General features: G+C 37.0%; 1 protein-coding gene across 2 annotated transcripts; it reads left to right on the top strand.

Annotated features, from left to right (window-relative positions):
* Positions 1 to 1,979: 1,979 nt before the first annotated feature.
* LOC121413514 (PAX3- and PAX7-binding protein 1-like) lies at positions 1,980 to 21,060 on the top strand. Of its 2 annotated transcripts, none has more exons than XM_041606345.1 (17): positions 1,980 to 2,315; positions 6,108 to 6,221; positions 6,774 to 6,983; positions 7,800 to 8,033; positions 8,777 to 8,919; positions 9,768 to 10,027; positions 10,691 to 10,880; positions 12,354 to 12,580; positions 13,331 to 13,446; positions 14,135 to 14,334; positions 15,184 to 15,331; positions 15,775 to 15,893; positions 16,578 to 16,654; positions 17,586 to 17,652; positions 19,254 to 19,400; positions 20,052 to 20,203; positions 20,750 to 21,060. In XM_041606345.1, the coding sequence occupies exons 1-17, from the start codon at positions 2,081 to 2,083 to the stop codon at positions 20,862 to 20,864; spliced, it is 2,754 nt and encodes a 917-aa protein (XP_041462279.1). In that variant the 5' UTR covers positions 1,980 to 2,080; the 3' UTR covers positions 20,865 to 21,060. The 2 variants fall into 2 exon arrangements, with proteins under 2 accessions (XP_041462279.1, XP_041462280.1); XM_041606346.1 differs by having other exon boundaries at positions 1,981 to 2,315; positions 8,777 to 8,880.
* The last annotated feature ends 942 nt before the right edge of the window (positions 21,061 to 22,002 follow it).

The raw sequence follows: 22,002 nt of genomic DNA, 5'->3' as shown, positions 1-22,002 counted from the left end.
AAATTTCTGAAATGTATGATAAACAAATAAACTTTGTTAACCAGCATTTAAATCAATTTGCATGCAATTTCATAATATATGAAATCATTTGTAAACAAAGAATTTGTTTACTTTAACGGATGAATGAAATATGTTTGCAGGTAATTTATCTAAAATGCGTTTCACATGGCGCATCATAATAAATGGGCGACACGCAAGACGATTCTTGCAAAGACCCTTTCGGCCCCAGGAATATTTATCTCTGATGAATTACTCTACCCAATTGATATATGAAGATAGGTATATATATATATATAAAGAAAGTAGACAGACAGACAGACAGACAGACAGATAGATAGATAGATAGATAGATAGAAAGATGAATAGATAGATAGATGGATGGACAGACTGACAGGCAGGTAGATTGACAGGAAAGTATAGATAGATAGATAGATAGATAGATAGAAAGAAAGATAGATAGATAGAAAGATGGATAGATAGATAGATAGATAGAAAGATAGATAGATAGATAGATAGAAAGAAAGAAAGAATGAAAGAAAGAAAGAAAAAAAAGATTTTTTTTGTGTGTATATTTTGTTCCCTAATCTTGCAAAAATTGTTGTAAATATTGTGATTTGTATCATTTTTTCAATAAAAACAGAATTATATGAATAAAAAGGCAAACATGTGGGGGGGGGGTGTTGCTGGGACGGAGGTATTATCTCCGGTGTCATCTTTAAACCTTCTTATCCTTTTCATTATCAATACTAGATCATGCTTACATAATACTACTGCCCTGCATTGACATGACCTGGGCATATCTTTTTATGCTATGTGTATCTTCTCTCTTTTATTGTGATTTTAATAAAGTGATATCAAATCATTGAAATGTATGTCATGTACAGAACCTTGTTTTCATTTCATCTATTGATTTTGTAGCATTTTTTATAACAAGATCTCGATAAGGGAAGAGCCTAGGCCTACATAATTATCTAGAATTTGACATCAAGATAATGAACAAATTAGATCATCAAATGTATCATATATCAGGGCCGTCGCCAGGGGGGGTGCGGAGGGTGCGAACGCACCCCCCTTCAGAACCCCCCAAAAAAAAATTAAAAAAAAAAAAAAAAAAAAAACCGGAGGGGGGGGGGGGTAGGGATACACCGAAACTGCATTGAGGAACAATAGGCATGTTGACCAGTATGTACTTTCTATATCCATTCTGGCCGGCGGGCTATATAACTGCATGAAATTGAGTTAATACGTTGTTTTTTGTGTTTTTGTGGTTTTTTTTCATAAAAAGCACCCCCCTAGAAAAAAGCTGGTAACGGCCCTGTATATAAACAATGTAAACGGTATTTTCTGTTACACAATGAATAAGATAGTTATACGGGTCGTCACAAAAGCAAAGCTTGAAAGCGTGACAACCCTGCATGGAAAATATAAAAAATAATTATCCACTGTCAAAACGTGCAAGTTTTTCCACTCACGTTTCAAGCTTCAATTTATTCAGACTTTCAAGAAAAAAATTGACTTGAAAATCATAAATAATACTAAACAAAATTCAAACAGCAGATACCATATTTCAAATCTAGAACACTTTATAATTCAATAACAAATACAATATAAGCCTTGTATATAAAATAATATGGAATGATGAATTCAAACTGAGTTTGCCATATAAAGTGATATAGATTTGATTAAGATAATAAATTATTTGCCCTTTGCATAGAAAAATAATTTGGATTTGCATAGTTTGATATATTTCAATAGCGGCATTTCTTTATCAACAGTTGTCTCTTTTTTTAGATATTCACATTGAAGTACATAATGAAAATCGTCGCCTAGCGCGGAATGTGGAGGCGAGGTTGGTTCATCTAGCTATTCGCTGCTACCGCAATGAATTGTGCTTGTATAATACTACTGCAGAATTGACTATACAGGAATATATTTGTTATCAGCAAATTCATGTACAAAACTAACGTGCAAATTTCGTCATTCATTTTTGTACACAAAATTCGACTGCCTGATTTCATTTTCGGGCATGTTGCGTTTCTGAGGACTTAAATCCCACATTTTCGGCTAGTAAAATATCAAGATGATGAAGAAGAAACGTAATATTCGGCAGAGGGGTAGGACAAGTGACAGTGATGAGGAAAGAGCTGAACCAGTGAGCACAAAAGGAGATCAAATTCCGTTTTTGGAGACAGATTACCACACACAAATCAAACAACTTGAAAAAGAAAAGTCCAACAAAAAGAAGGAAAAGTCCGAGAAGAAAAAGCAAGGATCCAGTTTGCTGACATTTGCTTATGATGAAGACGATGGTGAAGGTAATATGGGGTGCTAAAAATTTAAGCCAGACATTTCAGAGTCGACTCGAATCGTTCAAATTTAAATGTTCGTTCGATCGCACGTGACATGATCGATGTCGAGATCGAGCACACTTCCCGGGGGGGCCACTTATATTGATGAGTGGATACCATGCGCGACCAAAAAAACATGTAAAAAGGATGTCTTTTTCACGATAGGGCACGTTACGCACGTAACGTGATAAGGGTGTCAAAAACACAAAAATAATGAAAAAAGGGTAGGATCTATTTCGCTGGGAAACTTCCATGTTTAGGGTTGAATTTGAGGGGATGATAAAACAAAATTAAAATGTTTTATGAAAAAGGATGTCCTTTTTGCCCCAACACTTCGTGTTTAGAGTCCGATTTGCACGAGGTGTAGAAGGTGGGGTCGTACTAAACCAAATAAGGTAAAGCCGACGACCGAAGGACCAGTAAGTAACAATAAAGCATTCCTGTACTTGTTTAGGGGTTCATTTCAGGGAATATTTGCCAAGAGTATAGTTTTGTTTCCAATACTTGTTAAGGGTAGGGTTTTACATGCCAATACTTGTTAAGAGGTGCATTTTCAGAATATGGAAATTACGTGCTTAGGGTGCTTTTCGAGACCCCATGGTCGTGCATGGTATCCACTCGTGAATGGAAGTGGCAAGCCTGTAACTCCTGGTCGCTTCTTGTAGGATTGGTCACTGAAAACTACTACTTCATGAGCTTGTGTGAGGAGTCGTGGAAGCTCAAAACGCTTATTTCGCCAAAATATATCAATATTTCTTTTAAATTTGTCTGTTGATGGCATTTGTATTAGGTTTTCAGGAAGACTATTCCAGTCATTGATTACTCTTCTACTGAAAGACTTATTTCTCACATCCAGTTTGCTATGGGATTTCAATAATTTCATGGAGTGACCTCTTGTAGAGTTACTGCCAGACTTGGAGAAGAAATGGTTTGGAGATATGTTGACCAATCCATGCATAATCTGGTGGACCATTATCATATCTCCTCTCCTCCTTCTATAATAGAGTGAGTACATGTTAAGTTCCCTGAGTCTCCTTTCATATGGTAAGTTTCTCAAATCCTTCACTAGTTTTGTTGCTCGCCTCTGTACTCTCTCAACCTTCTTGGCATGTTCTGTAAATCTACCATTCCAGATGACGCTCCCATATTCCAGATGTGGCCTAATTAACGTCTTGAAGAGAATTGGCAAGGTAGATTTGTTTAGTTGAGTGAAAGTTCTCTTTATAATTCCGAGCAGTTGATATGCCTTATTAACAGCAAGAGACACATGCTGATGAAATTTCAATTGATTGTCGACTGTTACTCCAAGATCCTTTTCAGCAGCTACTGACTTCACTTCTTGTTCCAGCATATAAAATTTTGCTTCTGGATTATTCCTTCCGATGTGTAGAACTTTACATTTACTACTATTGAACGGTAACTGCCATTTCTCTGACCATAATTGTAGTCTATCCATGTCCTCTTGCAGATCTTTGATCTCTGATAAGTCACTTACTATATTGTAAAGTTTGGTGTCGTCAGCAAATAAAGCAACATTACTCTTGTTGACAGCAGATGATAGGTCATTGATAAAGACTAGGTCCGAGAACGCTCCCTTGCGGTATTCCGCTTGATACTGGAGACCATGGAGATAGTTCCCTATTTACTCGTACACGCTGAACTCTTCCTGTCAGAAATTCTCGCATCCAGATAAGAAGTTGGCCCGTAATTCCGTGTCCCTCTAATTTACGTAGCAGTCTTTCGTGGGGAACACTGTCAAATGCTTTGCGAAAATCTAAGTACAAAACATCGATTGGCTTCCCTTCATCAAGCATTTGTGTCCATTCTTCAAGCACATACAAAAGCTGTGTGGAACATGACCATCCTGGGATGAATCCATGTTGGTTATAATACAACAATTGATTATTTTGCAAATGATCCACTACAGCATTCCTCACAATCTTTTCCATTAGTATTCCTGCTATCGATGTAAGACTCACCGGTCTATAGTTAGAAATCTGTGTTCTATTTCCTTTCTTGGGAAGAGGAATTACATCTCCCTTTTTCCAATCAGCTGGAATTTTACCTTCATGCATTGACTTGTTGAATATGATAGATAGTGGTTCTGCAATAACTTCACCCAACTCCTTCAGCACTTTAGGATGGATCCCATCTGGGCTAGCTGATTTATTCACATTCAAGTTTTTGATCATTTTTATCACATCTGATGATTCAATATTCATAATTTATACAAAACCAATTCAAGAAATAGTTACCACATTGACGGCAAGATCGTAAACTATAAAATCATGGATGAAAATGTAAAGTAGGTCAAGGGGTTTCGCCGGTATCGCGATCTCAAAATTCTATTCCGATCGGCGAATGCGGGCTGTGCTGGAAAACCGTTCAGAAAAAGTGTGACCTAACTTCGCGCACCAAAGCTTTGTGGAGATTTAAACAAAAAATCAAGCTCAAAAAGTGAAATATTTTTATCAGATTGATGGCAAAATGCTATGGAATCGGTTAGTACCACATTTAAATCACATTTTTGATGATTTCTGCTTGCAAAATGGTGATATCGTGATGCTTGTTGATTTCTACAAAACGAGCGCTAGCGGTGACAAATTTGCCGATCTTTTGCCAATATTTTCATGAATACTGAACTCATCCTAAAGAAACTTTCACTGAAGGGTAATTTTAGGTCGCTTTTCACGTTGATGATGTCAGATTTTAAGGATATTGGCTAGTTTTTGAGATAATGACCGTCCGCGAAGTTTGGACTCACTGCCATACTAGTTCTAGAGAGTAAAAATCATTTACTAACATAAGCAAGCTTACTCTCAGTCAATGAAGCCAGTTATTCCTATCCATTCATGTGCGTGTAGGCCGCCAAAACCTGAAACTTTCGCCCCCGAGATTTCTACTTTCCTTCTAAAAGATCTAGCCCTAAATCATGTACATGGGATACAACATTTCTGCACCATCGATTTTATTTTTAAAGAAGAATTCATCAAAATAATGAGAAAAATATCATGACAAGACGGGAGAAACTTGCCCGATGTTGACGCCGCCATTCTTGTTTCCTATTGTTCTTCGCCAACGTTACAGACGCGTGTGTCGGGTAACGTTGGCGAAGAACTAAGTAAAAATTAACAGATCCATGTCTATGATGGCAATAAGAACTCATGTCATGATTTTGCTGATGATAGACTTGTTCTTTACTATGATTCACATTTGTTTTCTTGACCTTTAAATTTAAGTGTAGTACCATCATAAAAAAATATTTAAGAGCAAAATATTCTGCAAAGAAAATTGGTCAAGCAGTTTTTTCCTATCTGGCAAGTGATGAAATTTTTTTGTAGAGGCCTAATGTCCATGACGATGACCGAGAGACGACACTGACGATCCTGGACAAGAAAATGAAGAAATCCTTCCATTGATTAAGTTGGATTTCAATAAATTTTGAGAAAACTCAATTTTTTAAAAAACATTTTAGTCTTTGATCACATCTGATGGCATGGGAAATGTGACTTTGTTGTAATGATAATAATATACTAACTAGTTAGTTTTTGTCTGTCATCGATTTTTTACAGACGTGTATCAATCACACATTTTTTATGACTGGAATCAAAGATTAACGTCGCCATCCAAACACTTGACCAGGGTTTGACCCTCTGGATCAATTCATAACTTCCCTATGTAGCTTGGAATACCTGTGCATGCCGGAATGGCTTGTGTGAAGTTAAATCCAAGTAACACAATTATTTATACTTCTTTCAGGTGGTGAAGTTTTCAAAATCAAGAAATCCAGCCACAGTCGGAAACAAGCCAGGAAAGTAAGAGAAAGGCAGAAACAATTGAGAGACGAAGGAGAGAGGGCTACAGGAAGTCCTGGTAAGACAAAGGTCTCACTATGTTGAACTAAAAATAAGCATCCCAAATGCTCATTTGACAGAACGCTAAAATTTACTTTGCAAATTGGTCATTAATAATATGCATTCTGTCTGAATGTTAGGCGTTTATGTTAATGGATGTTCAGATTGTTTTACCCCCATTTACATCTCAAGTTTGTTGGGTTTCAATGTTGGTATTTTGGCTTTGCTTCATCAGAATGTTTAATCTCACAGTTTTCTATTTTTCATAGAACTTTATTAATGTTTACTTTTATTCTGGGATATCCGATGGCACCAAATTGATGAGCAATTCGAAATTGAATGAGCTGGAAATTTTGGGGTGAATAAGTGAAATCACTCAGATAATTTTGTCATGCTTGCATCTAATATAGAAAATGAATTTACTGGTTTCTGCTGTAACTAGTTAAAGTTCAGATTTTTGCATGCCAAAATATAAAAAGCGATTTAGAGTCAGACTTTCATTTCGAGAATTGATAATGAATGCCTTCTTTGATTATTATTTGCGAAAAAATTTTCCATAAATTTTTTGCAGATATAGGAGCTCAGAAAAATGGAGGAGGAGTGGTGAGCAGTGTAAGCATCAAACAAGAGAAGGATGACATCCCTAGACCCATCAAGACTGAGGTGAAGGATGAGAAGAAGGAGGTAGTATTGAATGGGATGGATGCAGAAGCAGCAGCTTTAGCTCAAGAAGACCTGGAGGAGATGGGAAAGAAGACTCAGTTTACTGGTTTTATGCCAGGTTAGTTCTCTAAAAAGCACCGCCTTGTGAAATTACAGGACTGCCAAGTCTCTTAAATTGTCCGGGAGACTCCCTGAAAATTGACTGATTTTAGATTGTAAAACTACAAGATTTTCAACATCTCCCTTGATTTCTTTCATTGGATTGTGTAATCAAGAAAGATCTCCCTACTTTCTCAGTAAATTCTCCCTGAAAAATGAACAGTAGAGTTGCCAGCTCGGAAATTAGTATGCTACTTGCATCTGCCCTCTACATTTTATATATAAGTCAACCTGAGAAAGGTTGAATAATTGCCTAAGTGGAAGCATATTTGCAAATCTGGGGCGAGTTGCAGAAAGAGTCGCATCAAATGCAACTCTAAAATCAAGCGCAAGTCATTAATACGCACATTTCATAGGTTGATATTCAAGTTGCATTTGATTTTTCAAGTTGTGTTTGATCGCAACTTTTTCTGCAACAGATCCCACTTCATACATGATTTGTTATTTGCCTTTTCTTAGTTGAAATTATATCTGAAAAATGACATATTCATTGATATCAGACTAACATAAAACACTCAATAAAAAGACACACTTTTGCTTCCAATAAAATAAGATTGCCTGTGTTCAATCTGCAAAATTAGTAAGAAATATGTTGGAGCTATTGGGATTTGAACCCAGTATCTAGTTTATGCTGACAGAAATTTACCACATGTCCAGTAATTGTCCATAGTGGCTGTCACCCAGAAATGCCTTTACTTTAATTAAACTTCCAAAGAAGGCTCTAACATAGGTTATATGAAGTTCACCAATTCTTCAATTCATTGCCTCCCAACAGGTGTCATACCAAATGCCAACTTGATCCACGCAGCCCGGAAACGGCGACAGATGGCTCGTGAGAGAGGGGACTTCATTCCTGTGGATGACACCCAACGCTTCCAGTCGGAGACATCCCGTCTGGTCCGGGATGATGATAATGACCAGAGTGGTAGTGATAGTGATGAAGGGAGGATGGGGTTCACTGTCAAACAGCAGACCAGCCGTCAAAGAGTACAGGAAGCGCTGAATGCAGGTTGGGGGAACTTAATTTCAATCTAATTTTCTTTCACAAGGAGTTAAGTGTGACTTTATTATAGAGTTATGCCTGAACACCAACATGTACATGACATCTCCCTCCAGGGATAAAAAAACCTCAATTCCACACAGTTCTTCAAATCATACCTCGAAAGGTGTCATTCTCCATGGTAAATTGCACATTGCACGGAAGCCACATCACATCTTGATGATAGTGCTTCTAAGCGATGTCTGGATTACCCCTTTCTGAGATTTTGGTGCCATAGTAGCGTCTGAACTATGTTTAGCATTAGCATCTGACCCCTTCCAGTCTTCTAATTCCCCCATGGGTAAAACAATTGGGAATCTACAATGTCATTCACTGCATATTCCCACGTAAGGCAAAGATGTAGAATATGCAAAGATAACAGAAGTCAAATGAAGTTTCAAGTTGAAGTTTATTTCATACCTGAGCAACATTTCATGAAGAGTTAAGTGTGACTTTATATAGATATGCCTGAACACCAATGTGTATATGATACTAACTGATAATATCATTGATGAGTACGTGGTAGTACGAGTCCACCGAGGTTGATCTGAACGATGTGGTCTTGCATTATATACAACAGGCAACTGAGAATTTAAGAGATTTATATTCACATTTAAATCTTTTTGAAACACCTTCAAGGTTATAATAACATTTGCATTTTTTATTTATAAAATTTTTTGACTATATTTATATGTTGGTTTTTATGGTTACAGGAGGACTGAGCCCAGAGGTGAAGAGCGAGGAGCACGAAGGTCACAACGAGGAGCTGGAGAGATGGGAACAGGAGCAGATCAAAAAGGGTACCAGCGTACCTCAGGTGATGATACCACAGTACCAAATGTATGCCCAACTAATGGTAGGTGTCACCATGGCAACAACCATTCAGTGACCCAACACTTGATTCTTGGCGAAGTTCTTATGTTTTTATCCAAACGGTGCTTAAGGCATTTTTGAAATAAAGTCAAACCTGCTTTAGGGACAACCTTTGTAGAAGGACCACTTGTTTATAAATATCACGAATTCGGTTTCTTTTTAATATTTTCCCTTACTGAAACATGTAATGGCCATCTCTTTTCTTGTCTCCTTGTCTAGGAATCATATACAGGTTTAACTGTGCCTTCATTGTGGCTTGTAGAATGTCCAAATAATTGGTGAAAGAATTATCCTTAGAGGGATGGATAGTTGGGGAAAATGGACTTCCTTAAACAGATGTAGCAAGCAAATGTTTCACTCACATCAGGGCTCTGATTTTCAGATATGTAAACACATAATTATATTTATATCAAATATAAAGGAACTCCTGAATGGAACAAAATATTTATTCATAGAATTTCCAAGGAGAGATGATCAGAAAGTTTTGAATATTGAAATGAAGTATGAGAGCAGTTTTGTAAATGAGATGCTGGTTTTGGTTTTCACATCTCTATGTCTCCTTGTAAACAAATTATTCCATCAGTATGAAATTAAGAATTTTGTTCTGACTTAAACCATAATATATATTTATAAGTATGCATCCTTTAAAGAGGTAAGAGAGGTAAGTAGGGTGAAAACAAAAAGTGAGATTTTTTTTACAAATTCTATAGAAATTATTTGCATTTCATTGTCCAAAATGAGATTCTTTGTTTCGGCAGAAGAGTTAACATATCTAAGAATCAAGTTCAAGTTTGCAAGTTATTGACACTGTATGTTTTCTTCTACTTTCAGGCCCAGCCAAGTGGTCCCAGCGCAGACACATCGACCCCCGACCCAACCAGCTACTATCCCCAGCAGCAGTATGCCTACTATCCTGCAGAGAGCACAGCGTACCCTGCAGTGGACCAGAGCCTGATGCTTGGATCGGCCTACTCCACCGGGATGGAGTCGCCTCAAGAACAGCCCAAGGCAGGGGTCCCTGATGCATTATCTTTGCCTACCAAGCTACCAGAGATTAATGTAGAGGGGGTGTTGAAACGGCTGAAGCAGAGGTAAGTTTGTGATGGGGGGGGGGTAATTATTGTTCTGTGAATACAGAAGGAAGATAATTGGGCAGTGGTAAAAATGGCTGTGACTTATACCTTGGTAACATTTGTTCTACGGCGGCCGTACGGTGAGCCGAAAACAGTTGTTTTATTCATTTTTATTCAAACCACCTATGTAGCTGGTACAAAAAAAAGTGTTAAAACGGCTGTTTTCGACTCGCCGTACGGCCGCCGTAAAACAAATGTGACCAAGGTATTAAGCTCGTTTAGACAGAGGAAGACATGAAAAGAATCAAGGATCGTTTGAGTTCCTGTCATGGTTTTGATAAATAAACCAATGGTGATGACCACAAATGCTGAAGCCTGTTTCATAATGAGAAAAGCATATCGTACAAAATCTTTGGTTGAAACGCCCATGAGAATGTGTCTACATTATGTATGGGCAATGATAACAATGATAAAAATTTCCTGCTTTTATAATAGCACTGAATACTTATGAATGACAATCTGATGACTCCGATTCTGACGGAATCAGATGATTTGGGTAATAGTATCTTGAAATCGCTTACATTTAGTTCCTCTGTCAATGTCATGCCTACTACATAAAAAGTAGACAATAATTCAAATCCTTTACCAACTCAATATCTATGTTTCACTGTTGTTCTATAGACTTGAATCCATCCAGGAGATCCACAACGCCCATTTACGTGAGCAGGACAGTGTCTCTGAGAGGCTGCAGGACGCTGCCCTGAGCTCCACCAACCTGAGGGACACCCAGGGGGATGTATCCGGACAGTACAACTTCTTCCAAGAGATGAGGGGGTATGTCAGAGACCTTGTAGAATGTCTGGATGAAAAGGTGCGTCTTATGTAACAAGGGTGCCTTAACCTCCCCTTTTGTTACTTGAGATTATTTTTAATTGATTTTACTAATATATGTTTACATTTTATTCTTTTTGTCAGTTAATGTTTGTATTTTTTTGTGTGTATGTATGTGTGTCATTGTGTCTGTCATTGTTGTATGTGCCATGTACATGTCATTAATTGATTTGCTTATTGTATTTTAACAAATGAAATAGTGTTTTAGTTTGTGTATGTGTAGACTCCTAATCTATTGTTCTTTTAACCAGCATTAATCAGCAAATGTCTACTCTGTATTAAATCTATCCTTTTATTTGTTACCTTTAAAAAACAAAATTCATAATACATCTACCCATATTTTGTTAATTCATATTGCTTGTTGCTTTTGTTTTAGTTAATATTGGCTGTGTCTCAACTGAAATATCTCTGTTGATTTTATTTAGACATTTCACAAATTACTAATTTCTGACCTTTCTACTGCATTAATCATCCTTTTGGTCTTATGTTCTGTCTTGTAGAATCTTTTTACCCATATGCGTACTATTTGATCTGTCTTGTTAGTGATATTTAGCCTTTATTGGTCAGTGTGCAAGGCTATTTGTTTCTTCTTAATATTTCTAAAATTAAGGGAAATAAAAAGGTTTTTGAGACTTATTTTTTTTAATTTCTTTTTGCACTGACTTGTTTTGTCTTTTTTATATTTTTTAAAGTTTTGTTTACTTTGAAATTTTGATATGATATGTAGAGATTATCAATGTAGTATCATTGAAAGTATTTGTGTGAGAAACACATGGCTGATTTCATGCAGTCCCTTGGTTTATATCCACTAGGTCTAATAGCAGATGGTCTAATTCTCAGATAATCTATAACCATCATGGCTTAACCAATGTGATCTACGATCAATTTGTTCTAATAACCATTTGGTCCAACGATCGCTTGGTCTAATACTTATTTGGTCTCGCTGTCATTCAATTTGATGCCAAGATGGTCTAGTTAATATTAGTTCGCAGGTTGATATAAGATGAAATGGGCATAGCACGAAAGGCAATTAAAAAAAAATAATAAATGGTCTAAATGACAGTTAGACCAAATGGTGAGAAGAGGAACTGGTTGTAGATGAACTAGGATTAGACCATATGGAATGAGACCAAATTGAAAGGAGACAAAGTGAGTGTAGACTAAGGGGGCATTGCAAGAAACTTACGATCAATTACAAGTCTATTTTTGGTGCCTTAATCAATCATACCTCTTGTAATTAATTGTAAATTTGCGTTTGATTGCTGGTCTGCATCTTCCATTAAGAAGTGTAATCTGATTTACTACAGCTACAATTGATCTATCAATTGTAAAATCGCAACAGAATATTTGCAATTGTTTGCAAATGTTTTCTTGCAACACCCCATTAGAGGCAATGCACTGTCCTCTCCTTGTCCATTCTTTTACTATATTCTCTTTCTCTCAAATCCACCAGGTTCCTCTCATCAACGGTCTTGAGACGGCCATGTTGAATCTATTCAAGAACCGAGCCAATCAGCTGCTTCAGAGACGTCAGCTGGACATCAAGGACCAGTCAGCAGAGTTCACCGGGATGTCCCACAAGGCAGCGGCAGGGGCTAACATGAATCGCAGTGAGAAAAAAGCTGCAAGGGAAGACGAGGAGGCGAGGCAGAGAAGGAGCGCCGAGAGGGAAGCAAGGAGGTAAGAATATCAGAGTCTTCTTAGGTCACTACACAACTTTTGTCCACTAAATAGTACAAGATCTAGTGCTGAAAGTCTTGATCATCGCTACTGCATGATTCCAGTTGGAGGGGACAGAGCAAAATGCATTGCATTGTCTGATTCTCTCTGCAGTCACAATTTTTGCAAGAGGAATTTGCATAGCCTGTTTTTTTTTTCAGTCTGTAGGCGATTAAGATTTGACCAGGGCTCCATAACACAAAGATTAGCAATCAATTGCCAGATTTACTGACCAGTCAAGATGCATGATACTTGCGCATTTAGTTCAAAATATTGACCAGGAACCAATCAGAAGTGCTCTCTCATAGTTGCTATTCATCGCTAAGCTTTGTGTTACGGGCCCAAGTATTCCATTCCTCACTTGAACCTTGAATGAATGATACACTAGGTCTATAGGAAAGCACGGATAGAAGATGTTACACCATAGGATGATCCTTTGACTGGATAGAGCCATAAAGGGATTCGGTTGAATGTAATATCAGAGCTTGTTGTAGTTTAGAGGTTTATGAACTTCAAGGGAAAAGGGTTGTGAGCTGAAATCAGATGAATGTAAGAACAATACAATGAAATAACGAAATAACAAAATAAATAATAATGAAAATGAATAAGTTTTTGCACAAAATGGCCCTGGGTGTCTTGTTTATATTTAAGGCTTTAAACATCATTATTGATCATACTTAACAGATTATCCATCTTTATATGTATTTTTAGAGCAAGAAGAAGAAGAGCTAGGAAGATGGAGAACCAATTCAAAGAACACAACGATGGTACCTCTAGTGATGATGAAGTCACTGACAGCATGCTGGCTAAATTCAAGACAGAAAAGGGTAAATTCATAAAGCATTTACAAGTTCATTTGAATATGAGAGACTTCTCTGATTCCAATACCTGGAGAGCATTTTTTCAGTGATTTTTGATGAAAACTGACATAAGCTATCAGAAATCCTTGTATCTGTTTGGCTCTGAGCAAATTAGATGATGAAAATGACTGACAGGCTTCATAAAATGCTCCCTACATCATTTATTAGTTGATAGAATTCCATGATTGTAAATCAAAATATGAGCTTTTATCAATAATAAAACTCTAATTCAACACTATATTCATTTGAAGTTAGATTTGTGATCAAACATTTTCAAACAATATTACTATGATGTAAAATATGCATTTGGAAATGGGAAAGGTAGATTGTTTAGAGGTAAATGAAGCAAATCCATATGAACAGTTTAATTCTTCCCACATCTCTCACTTTGCTTCTTAGATACTACCTATAATAGACCACAGGGAGATACTAGATAGAAGAGATAGATGTCCCAATTACTTCTGTAGTATAGAAGTAGAAATTCCCTCAAATGCAAGGGCCTATACCAAAGAATTACAACTATGATAACTTTGCTATTTTTGTGACTACCACAGAAACCGTGATTGCAATTGGCTGCTGAGCTCTGTTAGCATGGTAGTTACCATAGTTGTAGATTTATTCACAGATATTAATTTTTCAATACCTCTCATCCCAGAACGCATCGTAACGGAGCAGAGCAGAGTCTTTGAGGATGTGGAGGATGAATTCTGTTCGTTACCAGCGATCATCAAGCGATTTCAACGCTGGAAGTTTTCCCAGGGTGATTCCTACTCTGATGCCTACATTGGTCTGTGTTTACCCAAGCTATGTGAGCCCTTCATCCGTCTTGAACTTCTGTGCTGGAACCCTCTTGAGGTATGGTTGAAATAAAAAAAAATTGTTTTATCCCTTCACTCATTGAGGTTTCTTGGCGGAGGCATTGTGTGGTACTGCGTTAACTAAACTTGGATTTAAATCCAGACTAATCAAGAATTTAAGCCCACAATATTATGGAATGCTATGTTTCATCTTCGTTAGTTGCTTAACATTCATGAAAAAGATAGTGTACCAAAGAATTCATTGAATTTTATTGTATGCTGCTATTATCTTTTCTTCTCCATTTCATAAAGGAATATCAATTTCTTTGACACACTTTTCACAAGAGGATTATGATAGTTTGGATTTGTTAAGTGAACAAGTGGCACTCTTTAAAAGAAATACCACCCTCTATGTTTTTGTCTGTCAGTCTATATGTCTGTCCATCTGTCCTCTCCTGTGATAACTAATGAATCAGGAGGACATTCCAGTCCATCATGTGGTTAATTTTGATGCAGACTGTTGTAATATTTAGAATGAAGTAAAAATGAAAGATAGAAATGGAAGTTGAGATGGTAGTCTTTCACAATATAATAATTGGTTGCATCCTTCATATGGCCTGAAGCAGGGTGAAGAGATGGGAAGGCATGATCGTTTAAATGAGCTCATGTGGTAAATGGGGAATTCAATGAAATTATCAACCGCATTGCACATCTATTCTCTATTATATCCATTCTTACTTGATGAATTTGTCAATCCATGATAATTTGAGTGCATTACATCCTTTCATATCAACTAGAAAACAGATTCCACTTATACGGGATCAAACATTAATACCTTATGGAATTGCCCATATGCACATGTATTTATCAATGTGGCCTAAATTTCATTCATGATTTGTCTTTGCAGGCCAACTGTAAGGACATAGAGTCTTACCCATGGTATGACACATTAATGTTCTATGGCTTCAGGAATGAAGACGACTACGACAGAGAGGACGATGATATCAAGCTCATCCCTCGTATCATCGAGAAGGTTGTATTACCAAAACTCTCAGGTAGGCTACCAAGGATTTTCTAAGGGAGAATGTGATGAAATTTACAGTTAATTCATTAGGAACTGCGATCTCTGTTGTAACAATGTTATTCTACCTAATGAACTTGGTATGTTTTAAAGAAAAAAAATCATTTATTCAATTTTGTAGTGATATTTCACTCATAAATCATACCAGGATATGTGCAGTGCACCTGAAATAATGCTTATTTGAAAGTGATAATTTAAAAAAAATCTTTGTAATTGGGAACTTTTAATTTCTTGAGAGGATAAATTGAAGTTATCAGAGTTATTATAATTGTCACATATGACATGAAATAATCTTTAGAAAGGTCTAAAATAATTGTGAGATTTTTCTAACCAGTGTATATAAATAAGGAATAATATCACTTTGAGTGGCACTTAAAGGGATTTCACTATTGTTTATTTTTATTTATTCTGACACAGATCTTTTAGAAAATGTCTGGGATCCTACGTCAACGTTACAAACCCATCGTTTAATAGACATCATACATCAGCTAGCTCAGGATTACCCTACGGTCTCCGCAGATAACAAGAACACACAGGTGGGTTGAAGACTTCACAGCAAACTCTTTATCTAACAATAATAATAAGATAGTTTTACCAAGGGTAGCTACTTCTGGGAGCCGTTGCAGAAAGAGTTGCATTTAAACGGAAGTCAAAAAATCAATCGCAAGTCCCAAATGCGCGATTTTGATTGGTTGAAAATCAAGTTGCGCATGATTTTTAGAGTTGCGATTGATTGCAACTCTTTCTGCAACGGGCCCCAGTACCGAAAAATGTTCTCCCAGCGGGCCCAGCTTAACATGACAATGATATTTTTACCCCAGCTTTTATTTAGCTGGGCTGCCTAGGCACTTAAGCATTCAAGGAATTTTTCTTCCTACCAGGTACTCATTTACTACACCTGGATGGAGAGTGGCAAATGTAGATAAATGCCTTGCCAGTGGACGCAAGTGCTGTGGAGGGATTCGAACCCGGACCTCAAGGTTCATGGTCCGGAGACTCATCCACTTAATCACAGCAACTCTTCATCAATTTGTATTTGGGAAATCACAAAAATTCAGACTTAAGGATTCTAGGAATTTTTTGTTTTCAGTACATCACAGGGTATGATTGTTACCAGTCAATAAGATAATTTTGAAAAGATGTAAAATGGTCTCTAACCACAATGACACATTACATGATGTTTGTGCAATCTTTTCCCTTCTGTTTACAATTTTTCACAGCTCCTTCTCAAATCAGTCGTAATGAGAATAAGAAGAACCCTAGACGATGATGTCTACATGCCTCTCTTCCCTGCTGAGTGAGTATTTTCTACCCTAATTCTAACAATCACAAAGATGATACATTCATGTATGTACACTGTCCCAGAAAAGAGGAAACCTATTTACATGGACACTCAACCCTAGTCATAGCAACCATCATATTAATTTCATGTATGGATATGTATAATTTAGATGCATATGTTCCATGTGATCTGTAACAGAAAAGAAACAATTGATTAGTCAATTAAGTGTATATGTAAAGCCATGGTCACAAGCCGCAGTACGTTTTTTTTGCTGGGGGGGGAGCCTACGGTCGCTACGTTTTTCTGAAAACGTAGGGAGAAGTGGCGAACACAGGGAGCAAGTGCGTCAATGCGCATCACTCGTACGACTATGCAAGGTGTAAGTACATAGCGCGTGAGCAGCCTGTGCGTCACGCCTGGCAGTGAGCGATTGCATGCAATGTACGTCTCGCGCGTGTTAAGTGAGTTGTACCTGCTTACAACGTACGATCTCCGTGCGTTCGGCACATTATGGTACAGAGACCATACTTACACGTGCTGCCAAGTGTGCCTTCGGTACAGGAATATCTAAAAAGTCTCACGGAGTCGGTGCTTGTGCATGCTTTGGCAGTACCGAGGGCATGCATGCGTGCACATGGGGCAAATCCATAACTTGAACCTAGCCTGCATGCAATGAAAGTTCCCCCTGCATTAAAAGTTCTGCTTCTTGTCTGCGCACTCCAAAATCCATACCGAGTCTGTACTCACTACGTATGTGACGTAGGAATTTCCAGATTTTTGCCCATGTTTTTGCACATAGACTGCAGGCACGTGCAAGTACGACGGATGTGACCACAGTTTAAGTCTATGGCTACAATCAGTTGCAAATATAAAGCATATCTCTTAATGTTTACTCTTGCAGTGTTAATTGTATTTCTCTCTTTTGACTTTCTTCGACCTATCACAGTATGTTAGAAAACAAAGCTTCCGGTGCTAATTCCTTTATGCAGAGACAGTTCTGGTCATGTTTGAAGGTAAGAAACTCGGCCCATCTAGGTAGTCATTTGAAATTGTTTTGAAAGGTGTTGAAATATTTAATTCAGCGGGATTGTTCTTTGGGAATGCAATTATGATACAAGTTGATATAGTTGATGTAAGTAGTTGTGTGAGGAAGACCTTTGTACTGTCAGTATGTCAATGAATAATTATGACTATGGCATAGTAATGATCATGATATTCCACTTTCATATGTCCCTTAATACTTCAGGGGCCATTTCATAAAGGACTTACAACTGTTGTAACTTTGCCATAATGGCAACTACCATGGTAACAAGGCTCAGCAGCCAATCAAATTCAAGGTTAACATGATAGTTGCCATAATGGCAAAGTTACAATAGCTGTAAGTCCTTTATAAAACGGGACCCTGAAAAAAGTCTCAGTAGCGCTTTACATATATATTATTACCCCTGTCATGGGATCCTGGCTTATCCACGTACAGTGTGTGCACATTTTCTTTAGCAAGAGTTCCAAACTGCATTGTTAAGCACACATGAATTTTGCCATGATACCTGGTATCCACCTAACACCTGGGTGGAGAATGGAAAGTGTGGATTAATGCCTTGCTAAAGAGGAAGCTACATGGCATATATATATATATATATATATATACGGTAGGGGAAGGCGGGGTAAGTTGAGCATAGGGGCAAGTTGAGCCACCAGCCCCAGGCCAATAATGAATGAGTCGGACATTGTGGTGATGTCATGTATTGATGACCCATAGCATAACCCCTAACCCCACCACATTGTTTTCAACTTTGAAACAAAAAGTATTTTTTTAGAGGGAAAAATATGAATTTCAGCCAAAAAAGTAAAAAAGAGTGTGAAATAGATAAGTGCTTTATAAACACACACATCTTTGAATATAATAAAGACATGATAACAACATTATTAGTCCAGGTATGGATCTTCATTCTTGTCATAGTCTTTTATATGATGGATGCATAATAAATGTGTGGATACAAAATTATCGCACTAAGTTCGGACTGGGGTAAGTTGAGCCAAACAGCATGGGGCAAGTTGAGCCATGGTAATTCCTATGGTAATGTATCTTAAAAAACAAACAAACCATGAAAATCGATTGAAATGCTGGCTGAAAGGAGCAAATTTACATGACTGCTCTTTTCCTTTTAAATGTTAGTATTTATAGATAATTAGCAAGTGAAAAGACTTTAAACAAAAAAATTGACATGCTGGTTCTCCCCTCATACATTTTGTACATAGTTTTTGTGGCTCAACTTACCCCAGAAGGTGGCTCAAACTTACCCCATATATGGGGCAAGTTGAGCCATTTGACGTCGTTTTTTTCAAAGGTCACGATGACTTTCAGTGTGGGGATAGAAAGTTATATATAGGTGGAAAATATTTCAGAAGAATTAAATTTCAAGGCAAGGTACTTATTTCGACAAGATTATTAATCATATCAATTCTAACATGCAAAAAGCAAAAACTGTCACAACTTACCCCGCCTTCCCCTATACAGTGTTATTTAGTTATTGGCATTCCACAACGCAAAGTCTGTATAGTGAATAATAATGATTGATTAACAAATATGCACATTGTTTCTGTTTGTTTATAGTTGCTAGGTAACCTGTTGTCATGGCATGGCCTTGTCGCCAAGGAGCAGCTTTTAGAACTTGCTATAGACGGTCTACTGAATAGATACCTCCTTCTCTCACTCAATAACTCTGATATAGACGAAACAAGCATCGCCAAATGTGATAGGGTAAGTATATAATACTTATAAAGCTAAAGAGGAGTTGTTCTACTCTGAAGGGACTTTTCAACTTGCACATTCACTATGGGACTGATATATATATCGTCGCACACACCACCGCCCTCTCTGCGCAGATACAGTGCGCTATCACGCCTCGCGATTTCACCATGAACCGTCCTCTCTATTACGATACCCTCTGTGGCGTAAATAATTCACTTCAAGAAAATGTAAAGATACGGGATGAAACTTTAGAACCTGAACTATCGAACAGAGATACCGGTAAATAATTTGCTCTCCTTGTAGGTGCACTTATTGCTGGTTTTAAAAAACCTTTTTTTAAATGCGTTCTCTGCAAAACTAACTATCGCATCAAAGTGCGCAGTGAGGACGGTTCGTGGTGCGTGCGACGATATATTTACATCATAATAGCCTTCTTTTTGTTCATGGCATACAAAGTCAGTGGAGCGATGCAAGGCGATGCAATGAGCATGCTCATTAATATTTCAACTGTCCATTACGACATCATGAATTTCCATATAACTTGTATTGTTAAGTAAATGGACAGGGGAAAAAAAAATTCAATTTGAATAAACTATACTGTATTTTTTAATTTCTGCAAATATGTGAGCTTGATATCATAGGTCACTTTGCTTTTTACAGATTGTATCCAGTCTCCCAGTGCCATGGTTTGAGGAGCTTGAAGGAGACAGCACTCTAAGGCAACTAGAACCACTGTGTAAATATCTCAAGTATGCTGCTGGACACATACAAAGTCAGGCAAAGGCAGATAATACTGATAAAAAGAATAGCAGGTAACTAAGAGGGTTACACTCTGTGATGGATATGCCGAAATTTACGTTAGTTTTATATGTTCCCTGAGTTTTGTTTGATTTTTATTTGGTTGTCACCTTTCTATTAACATAGTACAATAATTTATCCATAGATATTAATGATAAAATATTTAATAACTCTTTTTGCTAGAGGATATGAAGTGCAACTATTATTAACCCTACTGTAGCCTGAATTGCTACTTCATCAGCAGCACTCTGTACATTCAATTGATTATTCCTATCAGGTACTCATTCACCTCAAATCAATATATAATTTTGATATCAAGGAACAAAATAAAGAAATAGCTAACCAGAAATCAGATGCTATTATTAAAACTAGAGACATTTTTTTTCATTTTTTTTCTTATTGAAAACAAAGGTAAACATTTATTGCGGAATCGTGGGAAATATATAACTTCTTTTTTTTTAAAGATATGTTTGTAATTTATGCTGATATGTCTGCTTCCTTGCCTGGCTGCTGTGGGATAATGGTCAATATCTTTATCTCATTGTTGTTTTTCTCCCCAGATTCTTGGTGAAGCTGATCATCAAACAGCTTGTCAACATGAGAGCTATGGACCACGCCCTCAAACTCACCGATGACATCAGTCTGAAAGATATCAAACAGATAGTGACCAGCTGACCATCTCGTGGACAATCCGCTGAGACATACAGAGACTTGAAACATGCCATAGAAGGTTTCTCTGACATGAAGATATCAAATTGAAGGTCGCTACTTGATCAGTAGATACCATCAGGGAGTGTTCTGAAGCAGAATCAGATGCTGCTCAGAAGTGAGATACTAAACGAATTGTATGAAGATCAGCTACTGGTCATGAAGATATGCTTGACATCATGACAGACATGACCACCTTCTAAGTTGCTAGCAGGCTGTATAGCTTCAACAAGAGAAATCATGATGCCAAATTTTCATTCTTCAGCCAATTTTGATCGGCTGAATGCTGCAGAACCTCAAATAATTCAGAACATCGACCATCCTACGTGTAGTGAGACTGTTCAGAAATGAGGACTGTTCTTCTTAGGCATTATTAACAGTATTCCATAGATTCGTTATACTCTTTATCGTCATCTTTGTCAATTTGGATCAAATAGATAAGCTTACACAAGAAGCATTTAAAAAGGTTATTGGACAAACTGGTGGTAGATAAAAAGAGACTTGTCCTCTTGGGCATTAGATCATGGAATTAATCATACTACAAACGCTGGGTTCTGTTTCCAGAAAACTTATGATTATCATAACTTTGCCCAGCCTCAAGGAAGTTCTTGATCTGCAAGTGCTACTAACTTGTACAAGAGAAGATAGCATCTTGGACAACTTGAATTAGCTTTGTTTCTTTGGTAATGACCATAATTTTAATTTATCTATAAAAGAGTAACACAGCAAATAAATAAACTACAGTATCTCATTAAGGTTATTGATTTTGTACACATTTTTATCATTTTATTATTATTATTTTTTTTTTTTGGGGGGGGGGTTTAAACAAATAAGAAATTGCTCCTTATTAAATGTCTAATCAGTAAAATAACTGATCTATGCAATCAGCTCGCAGAAACTATTTTATTTTATCAATGATTTAATTTGTAAATGTAATTTATTTCAACAATCCAATCAGTATTATTTATTGAAATATTCTCCAGTAATCGTCATTATGATGAAGTAAGTCTCAAAGTTATTTCATACACATATGTTTCTGTTTTCATTGTATACTTTTGTAATCTTTGAAGGATTCCATGGAGGGTAAGACTAACGGTGAAACCAT

The sequence above is a fragment of the Lytechinus variegatus genome, chromosome 4 (assembly GCF_018143015.1).
Source record: "Lytechinus variegatus isolate NC3 chromosome 4, Lvar_3.0, whole genome shotgun sequence".
Classification (NCBI taxonomy): domain Eukaryota; kingdom Metazoa; phylum Echinodermata; class Echinoidea; order Temnopleuroida; family Toxopneustidae; genus Lytechinus; species Lytechinus variegatus.
Note: the sequence above shows the minus strand (reverse complement) of the source record. Positions and strands in the feature narration are given on the sequence as shown.

What these genes read in the sequence shown, in the direction of transcription:
- LOC121413514 (XM_041606345.1), top strand. Translation starts at nt 2,081, where the DNA reads ATGATGAAGAAGAAACGTAATATTCGGCAGAGGGGTAGGACAAGTGAC. An exon ending in TGATGAAGACGATGGTGAAG is followed by an intron (nt 2,316 to 6,107) that starts GTAATATGGGGT and finishes TACTTCTTTCAG; the next exon opens with GTGGTGAAGTTTTCAAAATC. An exon ending in GAGGGCTACAGGAAGTCCTG is followed by an intron (nt 6,222 to 6,773) that starts GTAAGACAAAGG and finishes AATTTTTTGCAG; the next exon opens with ATATAGGAGCTCAGAAAAAT.